The 25,182-nt window shown below is 44.9% G+C and overlaps 1 protein-coding gene across 1 annotated transcript in view; it reads left to right on the top strand.

Annotated features, from left to right (window-relative positions):
- Positions 1-25,182, top strand: part of trappc9 (trafficking protein particle complex subunit 9) — a 698,770-nt gene that overhangs the window by 559,382 nt on the left and 114,206 nt on the right. The window contains exon 21 of the mRNA XM_084311886.1: positions 10,783-10,881. Coding sequence (XP_084168012.1) covers positions 10,783-10,881 — 99 coding nt within the window. The remainder of the gene's footprint in view (positions 1-10,782; positions 10,882-25,182) is intronic.

Consider the following 25,182-nt stretch of genomic DNA (forward strand, 5'->3'; position numbering starts at 1 on the left):
GAATCTAACCGGAACCTTCTGATTACCAGACGACCGCTCTACCTCCAGAGCAGGCGGGGAAGCGGCGCGGGTGACGCTGTCCGCCAGCGTCACGCGTCACGGCGGTATAATGAGGCCCGCGTCCGCGCGGTAGTTCACCGTAGAGTTCTCCACCGCGGCGTCCCGCTGCCTGCCGTCTGCAGCTTCTTCCGACAGGAACGTCACCCGCGGACGTTTTAGCTTCGCAGATGTTTTATTCAGAAGAGCTGGTCTGTCTGTTGACCCGGCTGGCTGCTAGTTGCTGCTACTGTATACATACATACACACATACATACATACATACATACATACATACATACATACACACATACACACATACATACATACATACATACATACATACATACATACACACATACATACATACATACATACATACATACATACATACATACATACATACATACATACATACACACATACACACATACACACATACATACATACATACATACATACATACATACATACATACATACATACATACATGCATGCATACATACATACATACATACATACATACATACATACATACATACATACATACATACATACATACATACATACTGTACATACATACATGCATACATACATACATACATACTGTACATACATACATACATACATACATACATACATACATACATACATACATACTGTACATACATACATACATACACACACACACATACATACATTACATACATACATACATACATACACATACATACATACATACATACATACATACATACATAACATACATACATACATATACATACATACGTACATACATACATACATACATGCATACATACATACATACTGTACATACATACATACATACATACATACATACATACATACATACATACATACATACTGTACATACATACATACATACTGTACATATATACATACATACATACATACTGTACATACATACATACATAACATACATACATACTGTACATACAAACACACATACATACTACATACATACATACATACATACATACAACTACTGTACATCTACATACATACTACTTACATACATACATACATACTGTACATACCATACTTACATACATACATACATACATACATACATACTGTACATACAAACACACATACATACATACATACATACATACATACATACATACATACATACACACACACACACACATACATACATACATACATACATACATACATACATACATACATACATACATACATACATACATACATACATACATACATACATACTGTACATACATACATACATACATACATACATACATACACACACACATACATACATACATACATACATACATACATACATACATACATACATACATACATACATACATACATACATACATACTGTACATACATACATACATACATACATACATACATACATACATACATACATACATACATACATACTGTACATACATACATACATACATACATACATACATACATACATACATACATACATACTGTTACAAAGGGTCAGATAAACCGAATATATATATTTATTGCCTGAGATCCCATGTATAATATTTGTATATCGTTTGATATCCCTTGTGTATTCTTTGGTACAATATACACTGAATATCCCTTAGTCTACAGGACAGACCATAATAATCGTTCTCCTATTGAAGCGATCCCCTGGCGCAGTGCCTTACCCCCTAGAGCTGACTTCAAAGGTACCGACGAGATATGTCTGTACATGCCCAGCTTCTGCCCATGAATACGGCTGGCGAAATATGAATGGTACTATTTGTTCACCGTACATATAAATAGGGCGCAAGAAATGTAGAACTCTTCTTAGTCCCTTGTCCCGTTCAGTCTCGTTCAGTTCAGTTATCCAAGTGACGTCTCTCCCCACTACGCAACGTGGGCAGAGTAGGGCTCGCATCGCCCAAGATAGAGTCTCGTGTTATCCTAATACGTTCGTTTAACGTATCGTTCGCTATTTATTAGTAAACCTTCATTACGAGTCAAAGACCACGTGAAGTGGGTAATTGTGCGTCTACATAGAGCATTTATTGCCGCGTACTAATAGGATAGTAACGTCAAGTTCAACCGTGCACTACCACGCACCGGAGGATACCTACACCGCGCACCACGGAGGATTTACACCCGCCAGCAGTGCCACTTTCCGGCAAGGATTATTATTCTTCATTGCTTTGACCAAGCTGCTGGAGCAGAGAACCGCCTACCCCACTGCTACCGTGGGATCTACACCTGCCCGTGAAGACATCACTCAAGCCCGTCTCTGTCGTACCAGAGACTCCACGGCTTTCACCTGCACGACGCGCACCCTGGGACCAGGCTGCTATCCCTGCTGACACAGGGGTGATATCGCCTCCGTGAACCATGACTTGCATAGAGCTTTGCTCCCTCTGCTGGCTTACAACCGGTAGTACACCCTTTCCCAGAGTACCATAGAGATAATCCTTAATATTCAGTATTGACTTGCCTACGCACATTCTTTGCCTATAAGCGCAACTAAGTAATACCAAAGTAATGTATATCATACCCCCTTTGATGTAATAAATATTCTAAACTAGTATTTGTGTGGAAACCGTGTTATTGTGGAAGTGTTCTAATCTGATATACCTTTGTACGGTATTGGCCAGTAATGTACAAGATGGTAGTAGTTTAATGATACTAGTACTTGATTAATACAGTCAGGGAATTGTACCCTCAGTTACACATACTGTACATACATACATACATACTGTACATACATACATACATACTGTACATACATACATACATACATACATACTGTACACACATACATACATACATACATACATACATACATACATACATACATACATACTGTACATACATACATACATACATACATACATACATACATACATACATACATACACACATACATACACACAATACATACATACACACGATACATACATACATACATACATACAAACACACACATACAAACACACACACATACATACATACTGCACATACATACATACATACATACATACATACATGCATGCATACATACTGTACATACATACATACATACATACATACATACATACATACATGCATACTGTACATACATACATACATACATACATACATACATACATACATACATACTGTACATACATACATACATACATACATACTGTACATACATACATACATACATACATACATACATACATACATACTGTACATACACACCATACATACTGTACATACACACATACATGCATACTGTCCATACATACATACATACATACATACTTACTACATACATACATACATACATACATACATACATACATACATACTGTACATACATACATACATACATACATACATACATACATACATACATGCATACTGTACATACATACATACATACATACTGTACATACATACATACATACATACTGTACATACATACATACATACATACATACATACATACATACATACATACTGTACATACACACATACATGCATACTGTCCATACATACATACATACATACATACATACATACATACTGTACATACATACATACATACATACATACATACATACTCATACTGTACATACATACATGCATACATACATACATACATACATACATAGCATACTGTACATACATACATACATACATACATACATACTGTACATGCATACATACATACATACATACTGTACATACATACATACATACGTACATACTGTACATACATACATACATACTGTACATACATACATACATACAGTACATACTAATACATACATACATACTGTACATACATACATACATACATACTGTACATACATACATACATACATACGATACATACATACATACATACATACATACATACATACATACATACATAACTGTACATACATACATACTACATACATACATACATACATACATACATACATACATACATACACATACATACATACATACATACATACATGCATACATACATACATGCATACTGTACATGCATACATACATACATTGTACATACATACATACATACATACATACATACTACTACTACTACTAACTACTACATACATACATACATACATACATACATACATACATACATACATACATACATACATACATACATACATACATACATACATACTGTTAGATTTCTACCATAATCAGCCAGTATCACCTCTTCATCTGTGTTCGTGTAGTTTCTGCGTTGTGTTTATCAATATCTGAAATGAAGAAAGAAGAAAAAAACAACAAATAACCTTCGTACTGGTTTTTACTATCATACACTTTTCCACTAAGTAATCTTCCTTGCCTATTCCTACTATGCTAATTATGTCTTTACTACTATGCACTCAAGACTGTAGCACCCAAGTATATCAACAGTTTGACGAACATTGTTACTCAGCTGAAGGAGTTGTACCCTTCCTGCTGACCTGTTGTACAGAACTTGTAAGTTGTCATTTAGTCATTTTAGATGACGCTTTTATCCAAAGCAACGTACAGTTATGTACAACACGTGAGCAGGAAGGGTACAATTCTTTCAGCTGAGTAACAATGTTCACGAAACAGTGTGAAACTTGGTGCTGCAGTCTTGTGTCTTGATCGCTCTGCATCTTTTAACTACACACCCTCAAGACCCCTACGCTCTGCATCTTCTAACTACACCCTCAAGACCCCTACGCTCTGCATCTTCTAACTACACACCCTCAAGACCCCTACGCTCTGCATCTTTTAACTACACCCTCAAGACCTCTACGCTCTGCATCTTCTAACTACACCCTCAAGACCCCTACGCTCTGCATCTTTAACTACACACCCTCAAGACCCCTACGCTCTGCATCTTTTAACTACACACCCTCAAGCCCCTACGCTCTGCATCTTCTAACTACACCATCAAGACCCCTACACTCTGCATCTTCTAACTACACACCCTCAAGACCCCTACACTCTGCATCTTCTAACTACATACCCTCAAGAACCCTACACTTTGTATCTTCTAACTACACACCATCAAGACCCCTACGCTCTACATCTTCTAACTACACACCCTCAAGACCCCTACGCTCTACATCTTCTAACTACACACCTCAAGACCGCTACAATCTACATCTTCTAACTACACACCCTCAAGACCCCTACGCTCTACATCTTCTAACTACACACCCTCAAGACCCCTACGCTCTGCATCTTCTAACGACACACCTTTGTATCTTTGTATCACCCTCAAGACCCTACGCTCTGCATCTTCTAACTACACACCCTCAAGACCCCTACACTCTGCATCTTCTAACTACACCCTCAATACCCCTACACTTTGTATCTTCTAACTACACACCCTCAAGACCCCTACGCTCTGCATCTTCTAACGACACACCCTCAATACCCCTACGCTCTGCCTCTTCTAACTACACACCCTCAAGACCCCTACGCTCTGCATCTTTTAACTACACACCCTCAAGACCCCTACACTCTGCATCTTTTAACTACACACCCTCAAGCCCCTACGCTCTGCATCTTCTAACTACACACCCTCAAGACCGCTACACTCTGCATCGTCTAACTACACACCCCAAGACCCCTACACTCTGCATCTTTTAACTACACCTTCAAGACCCCTACGCTCTGCATCTTCTAACTACACACCCTCAAGACCCTACGCTCTACATCTTCTAACTACACACCATCAAGACCCCTATGCTCTGCATCTTCTAACTACACACCCTCAAGACCCCTACGCTCTACATCTTCTAACTACACACCCTCAAGACCCCTACGCTCTACATCTTCTAACTACACACCCTCAAGACCCCTACGATCTACATCTTCTAACTACACACCCTCAAGACCCCTACGCTCTACATCTTGTAACTACACACCCTCAAGACCCCTACGCTCTGCATCTTCTAACTACACACCCTCAAGACCCCTACGCTCTGCATCTTTTAACTACACCTTCAAGACCCCTACGCTCTGCATCTTCTAACTAAACACCCTCAAGACCCCTACGCTCTACATCTTCTAACTACACACCATCAAGACCCCTACGCTCTGCATCTTCTAACTACACACCCTCAAGACCCCTACGCTCTGCATCTTCTAACGACACACCCTCAAGACCCTACACTCTGTATCTTCTAACTACACACCCTCAAGACCCTACGCTCTACATCTTCTAACTACACACCCTCAAGACCCCTACGCTCTGTATCTTTTAACTACACACCCTCAAGACCCCTACACTCTGCATCTTCTAACTACATACCCTCAAGACCCCTACGCTCTGCATCTTCTAACTACATACCCTCAAGACCCCTACGCTCTGCATCTTCTAACTACATACCCTCAAGACTCTACGCTCTGCATCTTCTAACTACACACCCTCAAAACCCCTACGCTCTACATCTTCTAACTACACACCCTCAAGACCCCTACGCTCTGCATCTTCTTACTACACACCCTCAAGACCCCTACGCTCTGCATCTTCTTACTACACACCTCAAAACCCCTACTCTCTACATCTTCTAACTACACACCCTCAAGACCCCTACGCTCTGCATCTTCTTACTACACACCCTCAAGACCCTACGCTCTGCATCTTCTAACTACACACCGTCAAGACCCCTACACTCTACATCTTCTAACTACACACCCTCAAGACCCTACGCTCTACATCTTCTTACTACACACCCTCAAGACCCCTACGCTCCACATCTTTTAACTACACACCTTCAAGACCTCTACACTCTGTATCTTCTAACTACACACCCTCAAGACCCCTACGCTCTGCATCTTCTTACTACACACCATCAAGACCCCTACGCTCTGCATCTTCTAACTACACACCATCAAGACCCCTACACTCTACATCTTCTAACTACACACCCTCAAGACCCCTACGCTCTACATCTTCTTACTACACACCCTCAAGACCCTACACTCTGCATCTTATAACTACACACCTTCAAGACCTCTACACTCTGTATCTTCTAACTACACACCCTCAAGACCCCTACGCTCTGCATCTTCTAACTACACACCCTCAAGACCTCTACACTCTACATCTTCTTACTACACCCTCAAGACCCCTACACTCTACATCTTCTTACTACACACCCTCAAAACGCCTACGCTCTACATCTTCTAACTACACACCCTCAAGACCCCTACGCTCTGCATCTTCTAACTACACACCCTCAAGACCCCTACACTCTACATCTTCTAACTACACACCCTCAAGACCCCTACGCTCTGCATCTTCTAACTACATAATAATAATAATAATAATAATAATAATAATAATAATAATAATAATAATAATAATAATGCAGGACTCTTTAGGGGGTCTTTAATCGGCATCCAACAAACTGGACATGCAATTGGAGCGGCACACACACACGGGATACACACACACACATGCAATGTATTTTCTCAGTCGCCGATGCAATAGAGTCTCTGCGCCTAACCCATCTACACACAACTACACACCCTCAAGACCCGTCGACTAAAAACACACTTCTTCAATCAATATCTGAAATGTAAAATAATTACCCTACCGCTAATATGTCTATACTACTATGCACTCAGAGTGTAACAGCTTGTTACTAATTGACCCATAGCTGCCAGAAAGGTACCTCTCTTGTTGACATTTTGGATAAAAGCATCAGCTAAATGACTAAATAGAAATGTGAAACCAGAGCACGTAATAGTGTGTCTGTGAAGTATGCATGAGCTGCCATTTTTATTCAATTAAAAGTGTTCATATGATAACTGCGTTGGAAAAAGATGAATGTACGTTGCATATTCCCCAAAAGAGCGTGTTCCCGTCGGGGAGAGAATTGATAAATATAGACGGAAATGCATTTACATTCGGAGACCTTTGACTGATCATTGTGGTAACCATGGTAGCATGGATTCTGAGTGCACCAGTATAGTCTCTGGTCCCTGACAGTACGCTTGGCGAGGGGGGTCTCTTTACAGAGCCAGATCCTCCAGCTACAGAGTCGCTAGGGAGCACTGGACTATTATGGTCCGGCTCTGGTTCTGGCTCTGGACAGCAGCCAAGTCACAACACAACTGGAGAATATTAACACATCACATGTGTGTGTGTGTCTCTCTCTCTCTCTCTCTCTCTCTCTCTCTCTCTCTCTCTCTCTCTCTCTTCTCTCTTCTCTCTCTCTCTCTCTCTCTCTCTCTCTCTCTCTCTCTCTCCTCTCTCTCTCTCTCTCTCTCTCTCTCTCTATCTCTCTATCTCTCTCTATTCTCTATCTTTCTCTCTCTATCCCTCTCCCTCTTTATCTGCCCTCTCCTCCTCTCTCTCCACCTCCTCTCTATCTCTCCCTCTTTTTCTTTGCTCACCCCTCTCTCCCTATCTCTTTATCTATCACCTCTCTCTTTATCTCTCTCCTCCCTATCTCTCTGTGCTCCCTCTCTCTCTTTATCTCCCTCCCCCTATCTATATCGGCTCGCTCTCTATCTCTCTCTTTATCTGCCCTCTCTCTCTCTTTATCTCTTATGCCTCTCTCTCTTTATCTCTCCCTCCCTCTCTCTCTCTCCTCCCTCTCCCTTTCTCTGCTCCCCCTCTCCCCTATCTCTGTATCTGCCCCCTCTCTCTTTATCTATCTCCTCCCTCTCTCTCTCTCTCTCTCTCTCTCTCTCTCTCTCTCTCTCTCTCTCTCTCTCTCTCTCTCTCTCTCTCTCTCTCTCTCTCTTCTCTATCTCTATCTCTCTCTCTCTCTCTCTCCTCCCTCTCCCTTTCTCTGCTCCCCCTCTCCCTATCTCTGTATCTGCCCCCTCTCTCTTTATCTATCTCCTCCTTCTCTCTTTATCTCCTCCCTTTCTCTGCCCTCTATCTATTTATCTCTATATCCTGCCTCTCTTTCTCTGCTCCTCTCTCTTTATCTCCCTCCCCCTCTCTCTTTATCTGCTCTCTCTCTCTCTTTATCTCCCTCCCCCTCTATCTTTATCTGCTCTCTCTCTCTCTTTATCTCCCTCCCCTCTATCTATCTGATATCTCTCTTTATCTGCCCTCTCTCTATAGATATCCCTCTCTCTGTATCTGTCATCACTCTATATCTCCATTTCTCTTTATCGCTCTCATCTCTCTCTTTATATCTCATATCTCTCCCCTTCTCTCTTTCTCTGCCCTATATCTCTTTATCTCTATCCCCTGCCTCTCTTTCTCTGCTCCCTCTCTCTATTTATCTCCCTCCCCATCTATCTTTATCTGCTCTCTCTCTCTCTTTATCTCCCTCCCCCTCTATCTTTTTTTTGATCCACTTTTTCTCCCATTTTCTATATTTTCTCCCATCCCAATTTCGTATCATCCAATTCAACCCTCCCCTGTCACGAACGCTGTTTCTTGCCTCCCACAAGCCGGCTGCAATGTGGACTAAGTCATACATAGCACAAGTCCCCTCCGGTACTTGAGGTAACAGCAGTCGCATCTTTTCACCTGCGCAGCTCGATCTCTCGGTGTCGAGGAGTAACGCGTGGGAGGCTCACGCTGCCCCCGACACTTCCTGATTCTACTGCGCAGGCGCACCAACCGACTTGTAGGAGTCGCTTGTTCACAACGTTCGATCCCCCACCCTTCAGTTTCCCTCCCCGTAATACGGCCAATGTGTATTACTGCGGACGACCAGCTAAACTGAAAACAATGTGGAGAGCTGGATTCGAACACGCGAACCCAGCGTCTCCACATTGGTGGCGAGTGCCTTGCCCACTACACCACCTAGCCGCCCCCTCCCCCTCTATCTTTATCTGCTCTCTCTCTCTCTTTATCTCCCTCCCCCTCTCTCTATCTATCTGATATCTCTCTTTATCTGCCCTCTCTCTATAGATCTCCCTCTATTTATCTGCCCTCACTCTCTATCTATATCTCCCTCTCTTTATCTGCCCTCACTATCTCTATATCTCCCTCTCCCTCTCTCTTTATCTGCCCTCTCTCTCTATAGCTCTCCCTCTCTCTTTATCTGCCCTCTCTCTCTTTATCTGCCCTCTCTCTCTATATCCCCTCTCTCTTTATCTGCCCTCACTCTCTCTATATCTCCATCTCCCTCTCTTTATCTGTCCTTACTATCTCTCTCTATATATACCTCTCTCTGTATCTGCCCTCACTCTCTTTATCTCTCTCTCCTCCCTCTATCGCTCTCATCCCTCTCTCGCTCTGCTCCCTCTCTCCCTCCCTCTCTTTATCTCCCCGCTCTCTCTTTATCTCTATATCCTCCCTATCTTTCTCTGCCCCCTCTCTATTTATCTCTCTCTCCATCTATTTCTCTGTTCCCCCTCTCTCCCTCCCTCTCTTTATCTCCCCGCTCTCTCTTTATCTCTATATCCTCCCTATCTTTCTCTGCCCCATCTCTCTTTATCTCTCTCCCTCCATCTCTTTCTCTGTTCCCCCTCTCTCCCTATATCTCCTTATCTGCCCTCTCTCTCTCTCTCTTTATCTCTCTCATCCCTCGCTCTTTATTTGCCCTATCTCTCTCTCTCTCTCTTTATCTATCTCTCCCTCTCTCTTGTTCTGTACCTCTCTCTATCACTGTATTTGTGCTGCTTAACCTTTTCCCAATCTGCTACGCATGCACCTTCCGGCTCATTTACAGCAGGATGAAATGCTCTGTTGTTGTGTGAATAAAGTTCACTGTGTTAGTTTATCCATGGAGGGATGCTGCTGTAGTCCTTAACCAGCACCCCACCCGTCCCTGAGGCGCCAGGGGGAGACCAGCGTGGAGGGAGTCCTCAACCAACTGGTCCTGGAGCACCTGCAGCTGGCCCCTCTACAGTGGGGTGAGTACTAACTTTGATTGCCATTGCCAATTTGGGCACGAATGTAACAGAATAGCCCACAATGTCCAATTGCACTGATAATATTTGTGTCCTTTAGACATTGTATTTATGTGGACATAAATACATATTCTAAATGTGTGTGAGAGAGAGAGACAGAGAGAGAGAGAGCATGCACCTATGTGTGTGTGTGAGTGAGAGCAATGAGTATGCACCCATGCTCATGTTCTTGTGTGTCTGTTTGAGAGAGAGAGAGAGAGAGAGAGAGAGAGAGAGAGAGAGAGAGAGAGAGAGAGAGACGGAGAGAGAGAGACACGGAGAGAGAGAGACACGGAGAGAGAGAGACACGGAGAGTGTGAGGGTGTGCGTGCAGGCTTGTGTGATGTCAATTTGGCATTGAATATTTTGTCATCTGTCAGAGAGGTGTGTGTGAGGTGTGTGTGTGTGTATACCATACCATATCACAACTGGGCTACGACTGTAGCCTGGGTCATGTTCATAAGTTGGGTGTTCAGATGGCCGGTCTTCCGAAGGGAAGAGCCAAACAGTTAGCAAGATATTGCTCAGTCAGCTATTATTGGCAGCGGTGCAATTTGGAGAAGACGCTGCTATCTGTACCCATGAGCTGTATGCTACTTGTCTGGTTCATCATCCTATGTGTGTGTGTGTAACTTTGATTGCCATTGCCAATTTGGGCCCACAATGTCCAATTGCACTGATACTATTTGTGTCCTTTAGACATTGTATTTATGTGGACATAAATAAAGATTCTAAATGTGTGTGAGAGAGAGAGAGACAGAGATAGTAAACGAGACAAACGTCTTTCTCTGGTCTGCATCCCCTTAACAATTGTGTGTATTGAGCTGTACTATATTGTACCCATTCTGCAATCTGTTAAATAAAGTTTTCATTCATTCATTTATTCATGTAAGAGAAAAATGTGTGTGTGAGTGAGAGCAATGAGTATGCAGTATGCAGTGCACTCATGCTCATTTTATTGTGTGTGTTTGAGAGAGAGAGAGAGAGAGAGAGAGAGAGAGAGAGAGAGAGAGAGAGGGAGAGGGAGAGGGAGAGGGAGAGGGAGAGACAGGGAGTGTGAGGGTGTGTGTGCACTGCAGGCTTGTGTGATGTCAATTTGGCATTGAATCTTTTCTCATCTGTCATTTTCATGAAATTTCACCATCTGTTAGATTTGGATCCCTATCTCTTTAACACATTGGGTGCCAACGACGAGAAATCTCGTTGTTTGCCGCCATGCGTTGAGTGCCAATGACGAGAAATCTCGTTATTTAATCGTTATTTCTTTTATTAGCGATATCCATTCATTTTTTATCCATCCAGCCTCACGTTATCATTGGGACTGGCTCTGAGCTCGAAAAGGGCAAATACCGCCCCCTATCGTCTCCCGGATGGTATTGCACCCATTGGAATGGAGTCAATGGGACTTGCATCAGAAAAAAAAACTCCGGATTCCACATTTGACTTCTGACACATGTAACCTGAGACTATTGCATCCACTGAGGGAACTGGAAGAAGCGTCGATTATGTGTTTCGAGGTATAATGTTAGATCAATAAACGCGATCGATATTTGGAATGGCGATCAGGAATTGGATTCATCTTTTTGCAGAACATCTGATGTGAGGTAAGGACTTTATTTTACCAGTATTGGGGTAATCAGAGTTTTTTTTCACAGCGTTCACAACGTGTCTCGTATGTGTGTGTGCGTAACGTTAGCGCCAGGCAGGGCATAGATAATCGATTTTTCAGCCCGCTTCTCTAGCGTACACATATACTATCGATAATCTAGCGTTCTTTTTTTTTTATCTACTTTTTCTCCCCATTTTTTCTATTTTTCTCCCATTCCAATTTTCGTATTATCCAATTCTACCCTCCCCTGTCTCGAACGTTGTTAGACCATGCCTCCCACTGGTCGGCTGCAGTGAGGACCAAGCCTTGCATCACGTGTCCCCTCCGGTACACGAGGAGGCAGCTGTCGCATCTTTTCACCTGAACAGCGCGATCTCTCAGTGGTGAGGAGTAACGCGTGGGAGGCTCACACTGCCCCTGATACTTCCTGATTCTGCTTTACAGGTGCACCAACCGACCTGTAGGAGTCGCTGTCCACAACGTCCGATCCCCATCCACCGGCTTTCCCACCCCCTAATACTGACAATTGTATTAGTATGAACGACCAGCCAAGCCGGTAGCAACGCAGAGAGCTGGGCTCGAACCCAGCATCTCCTGCGTTAGTGGTGAGTGCCACTTAGCCGCCCAATCTAGCGTTTATTTGAAAACGATTCATAAATAGGCCGAAAAATGACAACGTGTTTTGTGTATTCCACTAAAGAGCTATTTTCGCGGATTTTTCTGGAATCACTAGAAATCTTCAAAACTATACTCATATTCAGAACGGTATAAAACGGAAATGTACTGATGAAAAAACAATCTGTTTCGTACATGTTGACTGCAAGCAAGTTATTGATAAGCGACGGGTGTATTAGACACATAGCCATAATTTAAGATATAGTTTATGCGTTCGCAAATGTGCTCGTCCTCTCATTGACTAAAGCGCTGGCACTCAAGCGATAAATTGCGCACCCCCTGCTGTCAACCAATGTGTTAATAAATCAAATAAAATCACAAAACCAGCTTATTGAGAGGTGAGATGACGATGTTTTATCCAACTCTGCCAACATCAGTGTCATCATGATAGAATTGAGGGATTGTAGGATTTATCACCATTATCGTCGTTTTGTGTGTTTTGTCACCAGTGCGAGGGGTGCAAAAACCCACGCTATACCTGTCGGTTAATGCATAAACCTCCAAAACTCGGTCTCAAGTCATGTTTTTCATAGGGCTGACCCCTATTAGTCGAATAGTCGACTAATCGACGAATTCTTTTTTAAATTTTTTCCAAAAGAAAAGAGGCCTAGAAGCGTGGCTAACGCTAATAGCACGCATACCAGAGGCTAACTGCCAAGAAAACAGGCACAGAGGCACTGAAAGAGGATTTCACCCATCTAATGAACACACTAGACTAGACAAATATCAAGATGTATCCATCAGTGGACCAATTGCATGCTTTCCCAGAGGACAATAAGCCTTCCGTCGACTCCTTCAGACATTAAGCACCCCCGCAGCCCAAATGGAATGATACAAAAAAAATTATACTTTTATTTTTTCAAAAAAAAAATATCATAGTCGACTATCGGCTAATTTCGGCCAATCAAAGTCGACTATCCAAATCCTTAGTCGGGGACAGCCCTAGTTTTTCATTTGCTTTCTTAACCGGCTGTGGGACTTATTTTCTCTCTTTTTTTCCTCCCGTAAAAGTGTCGAAGGCATCATGGCAATGTGTCAAAGCGTTTTGGGACACGCAGGGAGAGTTTGTGCAGTAGGGGTTTCCTCCTCCACCGTGCCATCTGTGATCGTCCCGTGAAATTATTTAAAATTTACGGCGGGTGTTTATTTTCCGTAGAAAAACCCTGGCTTTTATGTTTCGAGGGCCGGCCAGCGTTGTGATTAGTCCACCGGGCCTCTCGTGCCTCTCCGCGAGGAGGGCCAGCCATCTGCGGTGGTGGAGTGACTGATACGGCGCATCAAGCGTAGGCGCGTCGTACACGTCTTCTGGGAGGATAAGAAGTAGCCACTTCACTGGATTTACTCTGATACCCCCCACATTTTACATGCACCGCCTGCGATGCAGAGACATACTTGGTGGGGAGAGGATGACAGAGAGACACATTAATAGACCTGTCGGGCACTTTCGTCCTGGCTGTTTATTAACTGCTATCAGAGTTCCTGGACAGTTCAAGCTACTGACTGACTGACTGACTCTCACATAAAATGGACACACAATAAAGGAGTCAAACAAGTTCAAATGTTAATTTATTGGAGCAGAGCAATGAGGTGAACAAACAATGACGTCGGAACTTAAATTGCAAGTTAAAAAGGGAGCCAGCAGTAAAATAGATCAATAAATTAAGATAGATGAGCACTATTGCACATTGTCCAACGGGTGATTCTAGATTGATAGCGATTCTTATCACGCAGGATTCAGAATGTGGTATCCATGGGAACCACATAATCACCAAAAACCGGTGCCCGAGAATGAATCATTCATAATGATAAGTACTTCCTTTGGTTCTTCCACTTTTTATTTGTATGTTTTTCTCTTATATTTTCCACCTCGGCCCGTTCCAAGTCTCGCTGATTACGATGCAGTTAATTTTGCTCAGCCTGTTAGGGAGCCTCTATCAGAGAAGCCAAGACTATCACAGGCTCAATTATGAGTCTACTCCAAGCATTTCCCCTGTGGCTGGAGTCATTAAGCCAACCGGATGCTTTTAATGCCTTAGTTGCTCTGTTATCCTCACACTTGTAAAGGAGATGAATATTGTGCCTCCCTAGTAAAAAAAAAAATTCATTGGCATTTAATCGTGCCAGTAGTTCTAATGCAGAATTTTTTTTTGTCTTTTTTTTATTCTGCCATAATTTTTCTGACTTAAAACTAAAGTGCTCACAACAGGGAGCCTTTTGTTGGAGCTCTTCCCCTTCCTTTAGATGAGACACTGCAGTGTATTTATACAGTTGGTCGGCTCATGGTGTACTGTTTGGTTTGGATGTTGCCTGCATTAACACAACTGTTCCGGCTCATCCATGGCTTTGAGACTCCTGAAAACTTCTGCTTCTTCTGAAACCTTCTTCTGCTTCTTCTGAAACCTTCTGCGTCTGAAACCTTCTGCTTCATCTGAAATCGTCTGCTTCTGAAACCTTCTGCTTCATCTGAAATCGTCTGCTTCTGAAACCTTCTGCTTCGTCTGAAATCGTCTGCTTCTGAAACCTTCTTCTCAAATCTTCTGCTTCTGAAACCTTCTGCTTCGTCTGAAATCGTCTGCTTCTGAAACCTTCTTCTCAAATCTTCTGCTTCTGAAACCTTCTGCTTCTGAAACCTTCTTCTCAAATCTTCTGCTTCTGACACCTTCTGCTTCTGAAACTTTCTGAAACCCTCTTCTGTTTTTTAAACCTTCTTCTGTTTCTTCTGAAACATGTTTCTGCTTCTTCTGAAACCTTCTGCTTCTGAAATATTCTGCTTCTGAAACATTCTACTTCTGAAACATTCTACGTCTGAAACCTTCTTCTGCTTCTGCAACCTCTGCTTCTTCTGAAACCTCTTACTGCTCTCACTGTTTGAAGTATCCCATGTCTACTAATGGAGAAACTATCTTTTTTATTTAGAATTTCTCCACTTGGTTTAATGTTCAGGTTGAAATGACCAATGAGTGTAACCCTCAGGGCGTCACCATGGTACAATTACAATTCTGAAGGCAGTGATTACATATTTCAGCAATATCACAAATGTTGTTAGGCTACAATTCAATGTGATACAGTAAAATATCTAGCAGAATATTAACAATCTGAATTGATATATGTACATTGTGTGGATTGAATTGACCTATCTCAAGCCCCGCCCTCTTTTCTTGATCCTCGTAAACAATCCTGCTAAGCAACAGTCGTGATTGGAGTATCACGAAAATAGGGTGGGGCTTGAGATAGCGTCAGTTGGATCGTTGTCTTTTGAATCAATCTATTCATGATTAGAGAGGATTAGACCTACGGCTGCACTATCAAACTCAACGCGACTCAAACATCTTCCAATAGTTTCTTACCGGGTGCACGGTCCAGACAGGCTAGAAATAGTCCGCACTCACGGAAATGTCCTCTGGGTACTTAAATTTAAGCACAGGCGGCGACCAAGCGTAATGGATGCATTTCAGCAATCGGCCTTCCTCAGCATTATACCGGATAAAAGTGTAAGTGCCTCTTATATAGAAGTCTGTGGGTTGGACACCTTAAACAGTCCATATAGCTTATACCTTCAGACATGTACAATGAATGTTCCAGTACAACGCTGAGGAAGGCTGATAGCTGAAACACGTACATTGTGTTCGGTCGCTGCCCATACTTAAATGAAAGTACCTAAAGGACCTTTCCGTGAGTGCTGGCTACTCCTCTAACTGTATAAAAAGAAAAAGTGAAACTTTATCATGTTTCCATAGCAACTCCATGAATATTTGATCACATAGTTTCCAATAAATGGAAAATGTGGAAAGTGCCAGAAAGCATGTTTATGGCTTTTTGTTTGTTCATGAGTTTATTGTTATTGAATGGGGAGCAGGGGAGCCGGGTTCCATTAGTAAATGGTTCTTTCCTCTACATGCCCTGGAGCTGTAATAACAGGATCACAGACCAGGAGATCCACTACCTGTTTATTAAAGGTGCTGCAAGTGGTGTTTTCTTTCTTCTTTCATGTTAAATTAATCACTCTGGTCTTGACTCGGACTTGATACACTCTGGTCTCGACTCTGACTTGATACACTCTGGTCTTGGTCTTGACTCGGACTTGATACACTCTGGTCTCGACTCTCGGTTGACTCTCGACTACAACACCAGGGATTTGTCTTCAGAACATTAAGAAATAACCTCTGTAACCTTTATAAAAAATTTACATTGACCATGAACTTTATGCTGTCACATAAAGGGTAGACAATCTCACAAGTGGTGCAATACACCCCTGTCTAAATGTCAACAGAGCGCTTCTCTCTGCTATTGTTTTTCAGAAGGTTACTGGCTGACTGGCCTAATTATCGCTAACAATCTATTTAAATATATATATTTTTTTTATCTTTTACCCCCTTCTTTTTCCGTTTTTCTCCCCTCCCAATGTTAGTCGTTATGCCAATTCCCAATCCCCTTCCTGGTCGTTGCACACTCTACCCCCTACCATCGGTCTGGGAGGGCGGAGACTATCACATGCTTCCTCCGACACGTGTACCCAGCCCACCGCTTCTTTTCACCTGGCAGCGCGGACTCTCACTGGGAGAGTGTAACGTGTGGAAGGTCACACTACCTCTCCTAGATCCTTCCCTTGCTGTGCAGGCGCCCCGACCGAACTGTAGGAGTCGCTGTTTACAACGACCAGGACCCACCCTCGCCGGGTTTCCCACCTGCTAACACAGCCAATTGTGTTAGTATGGACGGTTGGCCAAGCCGGAGGCACCACAGTTGGATTCGATCCCACTGTCTCTGTGGTGTTAGGCAGACGCTTAGTCCGCTGCACTACCCGGCCGCCCTGGTAACAATCTATTCTTAAGTTCGCCAAAAACCTTGAGGGGTATTTGTCATCTTCAAAAACAGAGGAGCCAGAGAGAGAAAAGGAGGCAGTGAAAAATACAAAACATAAATTGGGATATTAGTCCATATCCTGTCCTAACAAGCAATAATACATTGGACATAAGATGAAACATGCATCTCCGACGCACAAATTAGCTTTCTCTGACTTAAATGTGTAACTGCTCTCAGCAAATTCACTCTCAAACACACACACACACACACACACACACACACACACACACACACACACACACACACACACACACACACACACACACACACACACACACACACCGGCTAAACCAGTGATTCTCAAACTGTGGGGTGCAAGCAGATGGGGAGAGCCTGCTCGCACACGAGACATTTTCTGCTTACTTTTCAACCCTAAAATCGAATGAAACTGCTAATTCTGGGGTTTCTGAAGATAAAATTCATTATATTCTACCTCACCCAGAATCACAATAAGAAGCCAATGAAAATAATGTTTTAGGCAAATTTGCACATCATTTGTTGAAGCTACTGTAGCCACTGTGCCAAACTCACCATGATGCAGCTCAACTAGACCCTGGAGATTTACATTTCTTCTACAAGGTGAACCACTTTGTCACAATGACACGAGTAAGACAATGAACCTAAATCAGCAACAACTGGACTGAATTAGATTTGTGTTTTCATGGATGAAAATGTGACGAAGACCAGTGTTTGTAAAAGAGATTCACTGGCTACAATGTGACTTAAACTAATAAAACACATACTGTAGCAAAACAAACAACAACAAACAAAATGAAAGCAACAGCCAGAATCACCGCCAATGGTGTTCAGCGCCGCTGGGGAGGGAGATGTTGCCGGGGCATTTCCCACTTAGCTTCAGTTGGCTAACATGAATGAATGAATGAATGAATGAATGAATGAATGAATGAATGAATGAATGAATGAAAACTTTATTTAACAGATTGCAGAATGGGTACAATACAGTACGGCTCAATACACACAATTGTTAACACATCCACCGCCATCCATGCTTTAAAGCGTTATTGCCCGTCATGCTTTGACCGCCAGATCTCGCTGTACAGCGTTATTGAGATCAATATTAAATTTTTTCGCCATGGCATTCATAATTCATATATACACCTCCGACGCTGCAGCTGGACTCTAAAAGTGAAGGCAACGACGGCTCAATACCGCCGCCTGGTGGATGGTCGGGCGAGTTACACTCGGAACAACAGGAAGTGGCTGCTGTGCGTCGATTAAATTCATCCGGCCGTCAGACATTGTTGCAAGGCTCCCGACAGAGACAATGTACATAATGGATCGCTTTATAAACATAATAATCGATATGATTTTGGCGTTTATTGTGACATACAAACCGGAAATGGACCTAGGCGATCGACGTCCTATACTTGGGATATTTCACCGCCAGTCTCTTTGACGCACGGTAAGAGGACACTAACGTTATTTTCAGCCCAATTGTTTATTCATTTCACTGCAAACCATCTGATCAATAAATCAACCCATACTACATAAAGCATTTACTGATGATCGGGGAATTATAAACGACCCCCCCCCCCCCCTTTCCTCCATGCATGATGAAGCATACGTATACGATCATATACAGTTGCATTTTTTAATATAGCGTGTCTAGGGAATAAACAGCAGTCGATAATCTATATATGCGTTTATGCCTATAATTCACGTTCTAGGAATTACTGCAGAAAACGATAAAAACATACTTATATTCTAGAAGGTATTTTTGTATGAACGTATGAATGAAAAAGTATAACTGTAGCTAAGGGGCTACACAACCCTGACTGTATTAAAGATTGTTTAGATTAAACCACTACTAAAGAATATTAATAGCCAGACAGTACAGTTAGACAAAATGGCGGACACTCAATTGACTGCGTGGGGACAGGGATACCAAGTTAACAGTATTTTAATAGTCATAGCAACATACATATTAGTTATCACGGTTCTCCTTTAATAATAGAATGTCAGTGTATCAAAGTCAGCGGTAATGAATAGTTCCTAGATTACGGATACTCGACCAGAGCTCTGAAGGGAGTGAGATGAAACGAGGCGATACAGGGAAAGCAAATGGTGGCTGGAGACGATGGTTTCCCTCTGGAGCCCTGCTCCGGAGGAACTGTAGACCGGTCGGATAATCCTGTCGCCGCTGGAAGAAGGGGTCTCGTACGGAACCGGTCCTTGTAATCCTAGCGCCCGATGGCAGGGTTAATAGCTATTAATCCAAAAGCCCGTTGGCATAGATGGTAGCTAGCTAGCTTCGTTTGTACTTGAAGCTAACCCGCAGACGGTCTCCAATGAGTAGTTATATCCAAACGGCGCTGGGTTTAACTATAAGTCTCTCCACGTTACTTCGCTTACACGAGTCACTATACTGTGCCAATAATGGTTCTACAATATTATAGTTGTATCTAAGTAGCCATTATCTCTCTATAACGGTACACTGCTATCGGTCTGTGTACAACTGTTTCACACTCTCACTCTGCTAGTTCTCCTGTTATGTTACTGCCGCTGCGGCTGCTTGCACCGTCTACAATATATACTCAAACTGATCCCTATGGGGCTCAGCCGATTCACCTGTACAGAATCAATGCGCTTGCTCTGGGCTTGTCTGAACGTGTCTGAACACCATGTCTAGGGGGCGCGTCTCTGGCGCCTACAACGTCAAGGATGGGACCCAATGAGGCGAGCGAAGAATACTATTATGCAAACTGATGGTGTAAAGATATATAGCTTATATATATAAACAATATACAAGTTATACAAAATAATAAACGCAGACTTTCAGTGTTAATCTGGACCTTCAGAACAGCCGCGCCCTAATTAGTCCGCACCTAATTAGTAAATAAAATGTGGGGCACAGATTAATATTAAGGGTCAAGTCAACTTCTCCATAATGTGCTATGAGGAGTTGGAAATAATCTATAAGGTCAGTGGGTTATCGTCGTCGTCAGGGGGGTCAGGGAACGCAGGAAGCTCTATCAACTTAGCTACTGGTCTGTTATAAGTCCGCCCTTGGACGATGACTTCTGCCGCTCTGACCTTCCCATCGGAACCATTAATCACTCTGCTCACACGGCTGGCTGGCCACGTAGCTCGGGGTAGTGACTGGTCTATTATCATCACGACGGTACCCACGGTCAAGTTGTCCCTGTCTCTCACCCATTTCTGACAGGCTGGTAGGGAGGGTAGGTAGCGTAGGAGGAAGCGGGCCCAAGACTGGTCGGCCAGTACTTGGCTGTGTCTCCACATCCTCCGTCCGTTCATCTCGTCCTGTCTGTACACCGTCTGAGGAAGGGCCGGGTCCGGCCGCCCCATCAAGAGGTGGTTTGGGGTGATGGGTTCGATGTCAGCTACGTCGCTTGGAGCGTAGCTGAGGGGCTTGGAGTTCAGAACTCCCTCTTCTTGAGCCCTCAGGTAGGCCACTGATCCGTACGCCACTCCTGAGGCGTCGCTGAAGACGTGCAGGTCTGTCTGACACTTCTCCAGTCGCACGGTAGGGGGGAAGTGACTCCGCGGGATGGCCACCTCGCGGAGTAAGACAAGTTCATCCTCCCACTCTCTCCATGTGGTAGCTAGGTGCTCGGGTATGGGGTCTTCCCAGCCCTGCTCCTTGGCCCACAGTTCTCTCACCGGGATCTTCGCCCGGGTGGTGTAGGGGAGGATACACTCCATTGGGTCGTACTGGCTGGCGAGTGTTCGGTACACACGCCGCCGAGTGGTCAGTCTAGTCGTGGACATCTCTTGATCCGCCTTCAGAGGTGTGTGTCGGTAGTGAAGCGAGTCCGTCTTGAAGCGCCAGACGAGGCCCAGGGTCATCTCTTGCGCTTCGCCTGGGGTGTGCGCCATCCAGGTCTCGCTGCTCGCGGCCTTGGTCTCTGGAGGGAGGTGCCGGAGAACTTGAGGGTCGCTATTGGCCCACTGTCGGAGGTCGAATCCACCGTTGGCTAACAAAGCCCGTAGCTTCATTAGGATGCTCTCTGCTTCTTCTGGCGTGGATACGCTCTGTAGGCAGTGGTGCGTCGCTCCCTTAGACGCATGTCGAGTGGGCATCCCGTCCCGCCTCAAGAGTGGGGTTGCGTATCTGGACACTCCGTCGACCTCGACTCTCGTAGTCTTCTGATCTAGTAGAGCGATGGCATACTTGTCCTCTTTGGACCGAACCATCTTGCGTTCGGTCTTGAATGGCAGCGCATCTAGTGTCCATAGCCTCTCAACGTGCTGTAGGAGAGTGTTGTCTGTGTCGCTCACCTTGGTGTAAAGGCAGCGTGTGGACGTTGGTTGGCTGGCAGGTCCGTAGAGGGGGCCCTGGAGCGTCCACCCCAGTCGGGTCTTAACCGCGGCTGGGCATCCTTTGGGTCCGATGTGGGCCGCCTTGGTTGGGACAATGAGGTACGCGTGGTCGGAGCCAATGAGTAGGGTCGGTGTAGCTCCGCTGATGAGCGGTATGGGCAGTTGGCGTAGGTGGTCGTACTTTTCCTTCAGCTGTGGGATGGGGTAATCGTAGCGTGACAAACCTATGTCGTAGCTCATGAGCGCCTTGCTGATGCTGTACCGCTTCTCAGGCTGGTCGATCGCTGCAATGGTGAACGAGACGTTTTCACCTTTGATTGTCTGTAAATCTTGACGAATGGTACGGAGGGTCATGGTCTCCTCTGGGCCCCGCAGGTCCAACTGCGTCGCGGCGGAGGCGAGGAGGAGTGTCTTCTCCGACCCGTCGTCGAGGACGGCGTAGGTGTCGAGTACCTTGTCTCCGTGGCTGAGGAGTACTCGTACTACCTTGAGGAGCACTCTGGGGCTCCCACGATTCGCGGGTCGATGTGGAGCACTTCTGTTCCCTGGTCGCTTTGTAGAGCTAATCTTCGCTTGTGGGCCTCGCGCAGTGATTCGCAGTAAGCGGCGTCCTGCTTGTTAGCCTCACCCCACTGATTCATTTCGGCGGGGGTCAGTTTCTTGTATGCGCCGCACCGCGACCGCCAGTGTCCGCTGTGGCAGTAACTACATGTGATCTTGAATTCTGGAACCCCATTCGTGCTGATAACGCGAAGGTCGCGGGTGGGGGGGTTGTGACTCTTCTGTTGTGACACCGACTCGGCCTGGTACATCACTGTGATGGGCCTACTTTGGTCTTCTGGTGGGCGCTTGTTACTCTCGTGCAGTGCTTCGAGGTGAGCGCCGTCACACTTGCCACACTTCTTCTTAAGGCGGCATTCTGCTGCCATGTGGCCGCGCGCGCAGCGGAAGCAGCGGCGGTTATCTTTAATCCACTGACTTACTTCGGCGGTGGTCAGTCTCTTGAATGCGTCGCACTGTGACAGCCAGTGTTCACTGTCGCAGTATTGACAGGCAATCTTCCATTTCTCCTTGGCGGGGGAGTTGTGACTCGTCTGCCGTGACACCGACTCGGCCTGGTGCATCACTGTGATGGGCCTGCTTTGGTCTTTAAACCTCCTCGGTCCCTCCTTAATGTTCGAGCCACCCCATGCGAAGGTGTCAATTCTTAGGCTGCTAACCTCCCTGGCTAGGAAGTCAGCAAGGTCCAGGAGTGATTGTTCTGGGCCGTTTGGGTCACAGTGGTTTCTTTGCCGCCGAAAACGTTCTTGGCGGAATGGGGGGAGCTTCTCCAATATACGCTCCACGTTGGAGTTGGCGTACAACTCGTACATCCCCTTCTCTCGTTGGGACCCGAGCATCCCTACCAGGGATTGTACCTTGACGGATAGGTCGTCCAGGGCTCGGTTGTCTTTAGCTGGGGGGAGACGTTCGATCTCACGTATATCCTGAATGACATAGTCCCATGTACGTCCGTAACGTGCGTCGAGGGCAACCAGGGCATCAGAATAGGGAGTTCGGGAATTGGAGTATGCCAGCGCTATGTTGTGCGCTCTAGTTACCTTGAGGTGCTTAAGGAGAATGGCATACTTGTATGACTCGTCCTGTACTCCGGACATAATTGTCTCTAGGCACATACGCAGCTCGGTATACTGCGCTCGGTCTTCTCTTGTGAAGTCTGGGAATGTGGGTGTCCCAATGTAGTGTGCCATGGATGGCTGCGACACTGACGCACGTGGGGGGAGAGGCATCCGTGGCGAGTCTCCCTGTACGTTGGGTCGTTGGTTCGTGCTGGGCGGGAACCAGAGGCTGGGTTCCCAGGCACTATTCCTCTGTGCCGTCTGTTGCTCGAACTCCCCACTGGGACGTGTTGGGGGTTCATAACGCAGCGTGTCGGGACTGAGACCGGGGCTGCACTGATCCCCCTGGTTGGAGATGGGGTCGTGCGGGTGTGCTTTCTGTCCTCCCTCGTCCTCCGTTAGGCTTTGTAGTCTCTCGGCTAGCTGCTCTGCAACGTAAGCAGGTTCTTCCCTTAGGCGGGGTCCCGTGTAGCTTTGTCGGGGAGGGGAAGGTGCCCTCGACCCGTGTCGTGATGATCTCCGGGAACTCCGGGTGGAAGAGTGGGGAGTCACCCTCTGGAGCGCTTGTTCCATCATTTGTGCTTGTAGGCGGTCGGATAATCCTGTCGCCGCTGGAAGAAGGGGTCTCGTACGGAACCGGTCCTTGTAATCCTAGCGCCCGATGGCAGGGTTAATAGCTATTAATCCAAAAGCCCGTTGGCATAGATGGTAGCTAGCTAGCTTCGTTTGTACTTGAAGCTAACCCGCAGACGGTCTCCAATGAGTAGTTATATCCAAACGGCGCTGGGTTTAACTATAAGTCTCTCCACCTTACTTCGCTTACACGAGTCACTATACTGTGCCAATAATGGTTCTACAATATTATAGTTGTATCTAAGTAGCCATTAGCTCTCTATAACGGTACACTGCTATCGGTCTGTGTACAACTGTACCGGACGTCTCACACTCTCGCTCTGCTAGTTATCCTGTTATGTTACTGCCACTGCGGCTGCTTGCACCGTCTACAATATATACTCAAACTGATCCCTATGGGGCTCAGCCGATTCACCTGTACAGAATCAATGCGCTTGCTCTGGGCTTGTCTGAACGTGTCTGAACACCATGTCTAGGGGGCGCGTCTCTGGCGCCTACAACGTCAAGGATGGGACCCAATGAGGCGAGCGAAGAATAATATTATACAAAATAATAAACGCA

The sequence above is a fragment of the Notolepis coatsorum genome, assembly GCF_963971535.1.
Source record: "Notolepis coatsorum genome assembly, chromosome: 4".
In the NCBI taxonomy this organism is placed as follows: Eukaryota; Metazoa; Chordata; class Actinopteri; order Aulopiformes; family Paralepididae; genus Notolepis; species Notolepis coatsorum.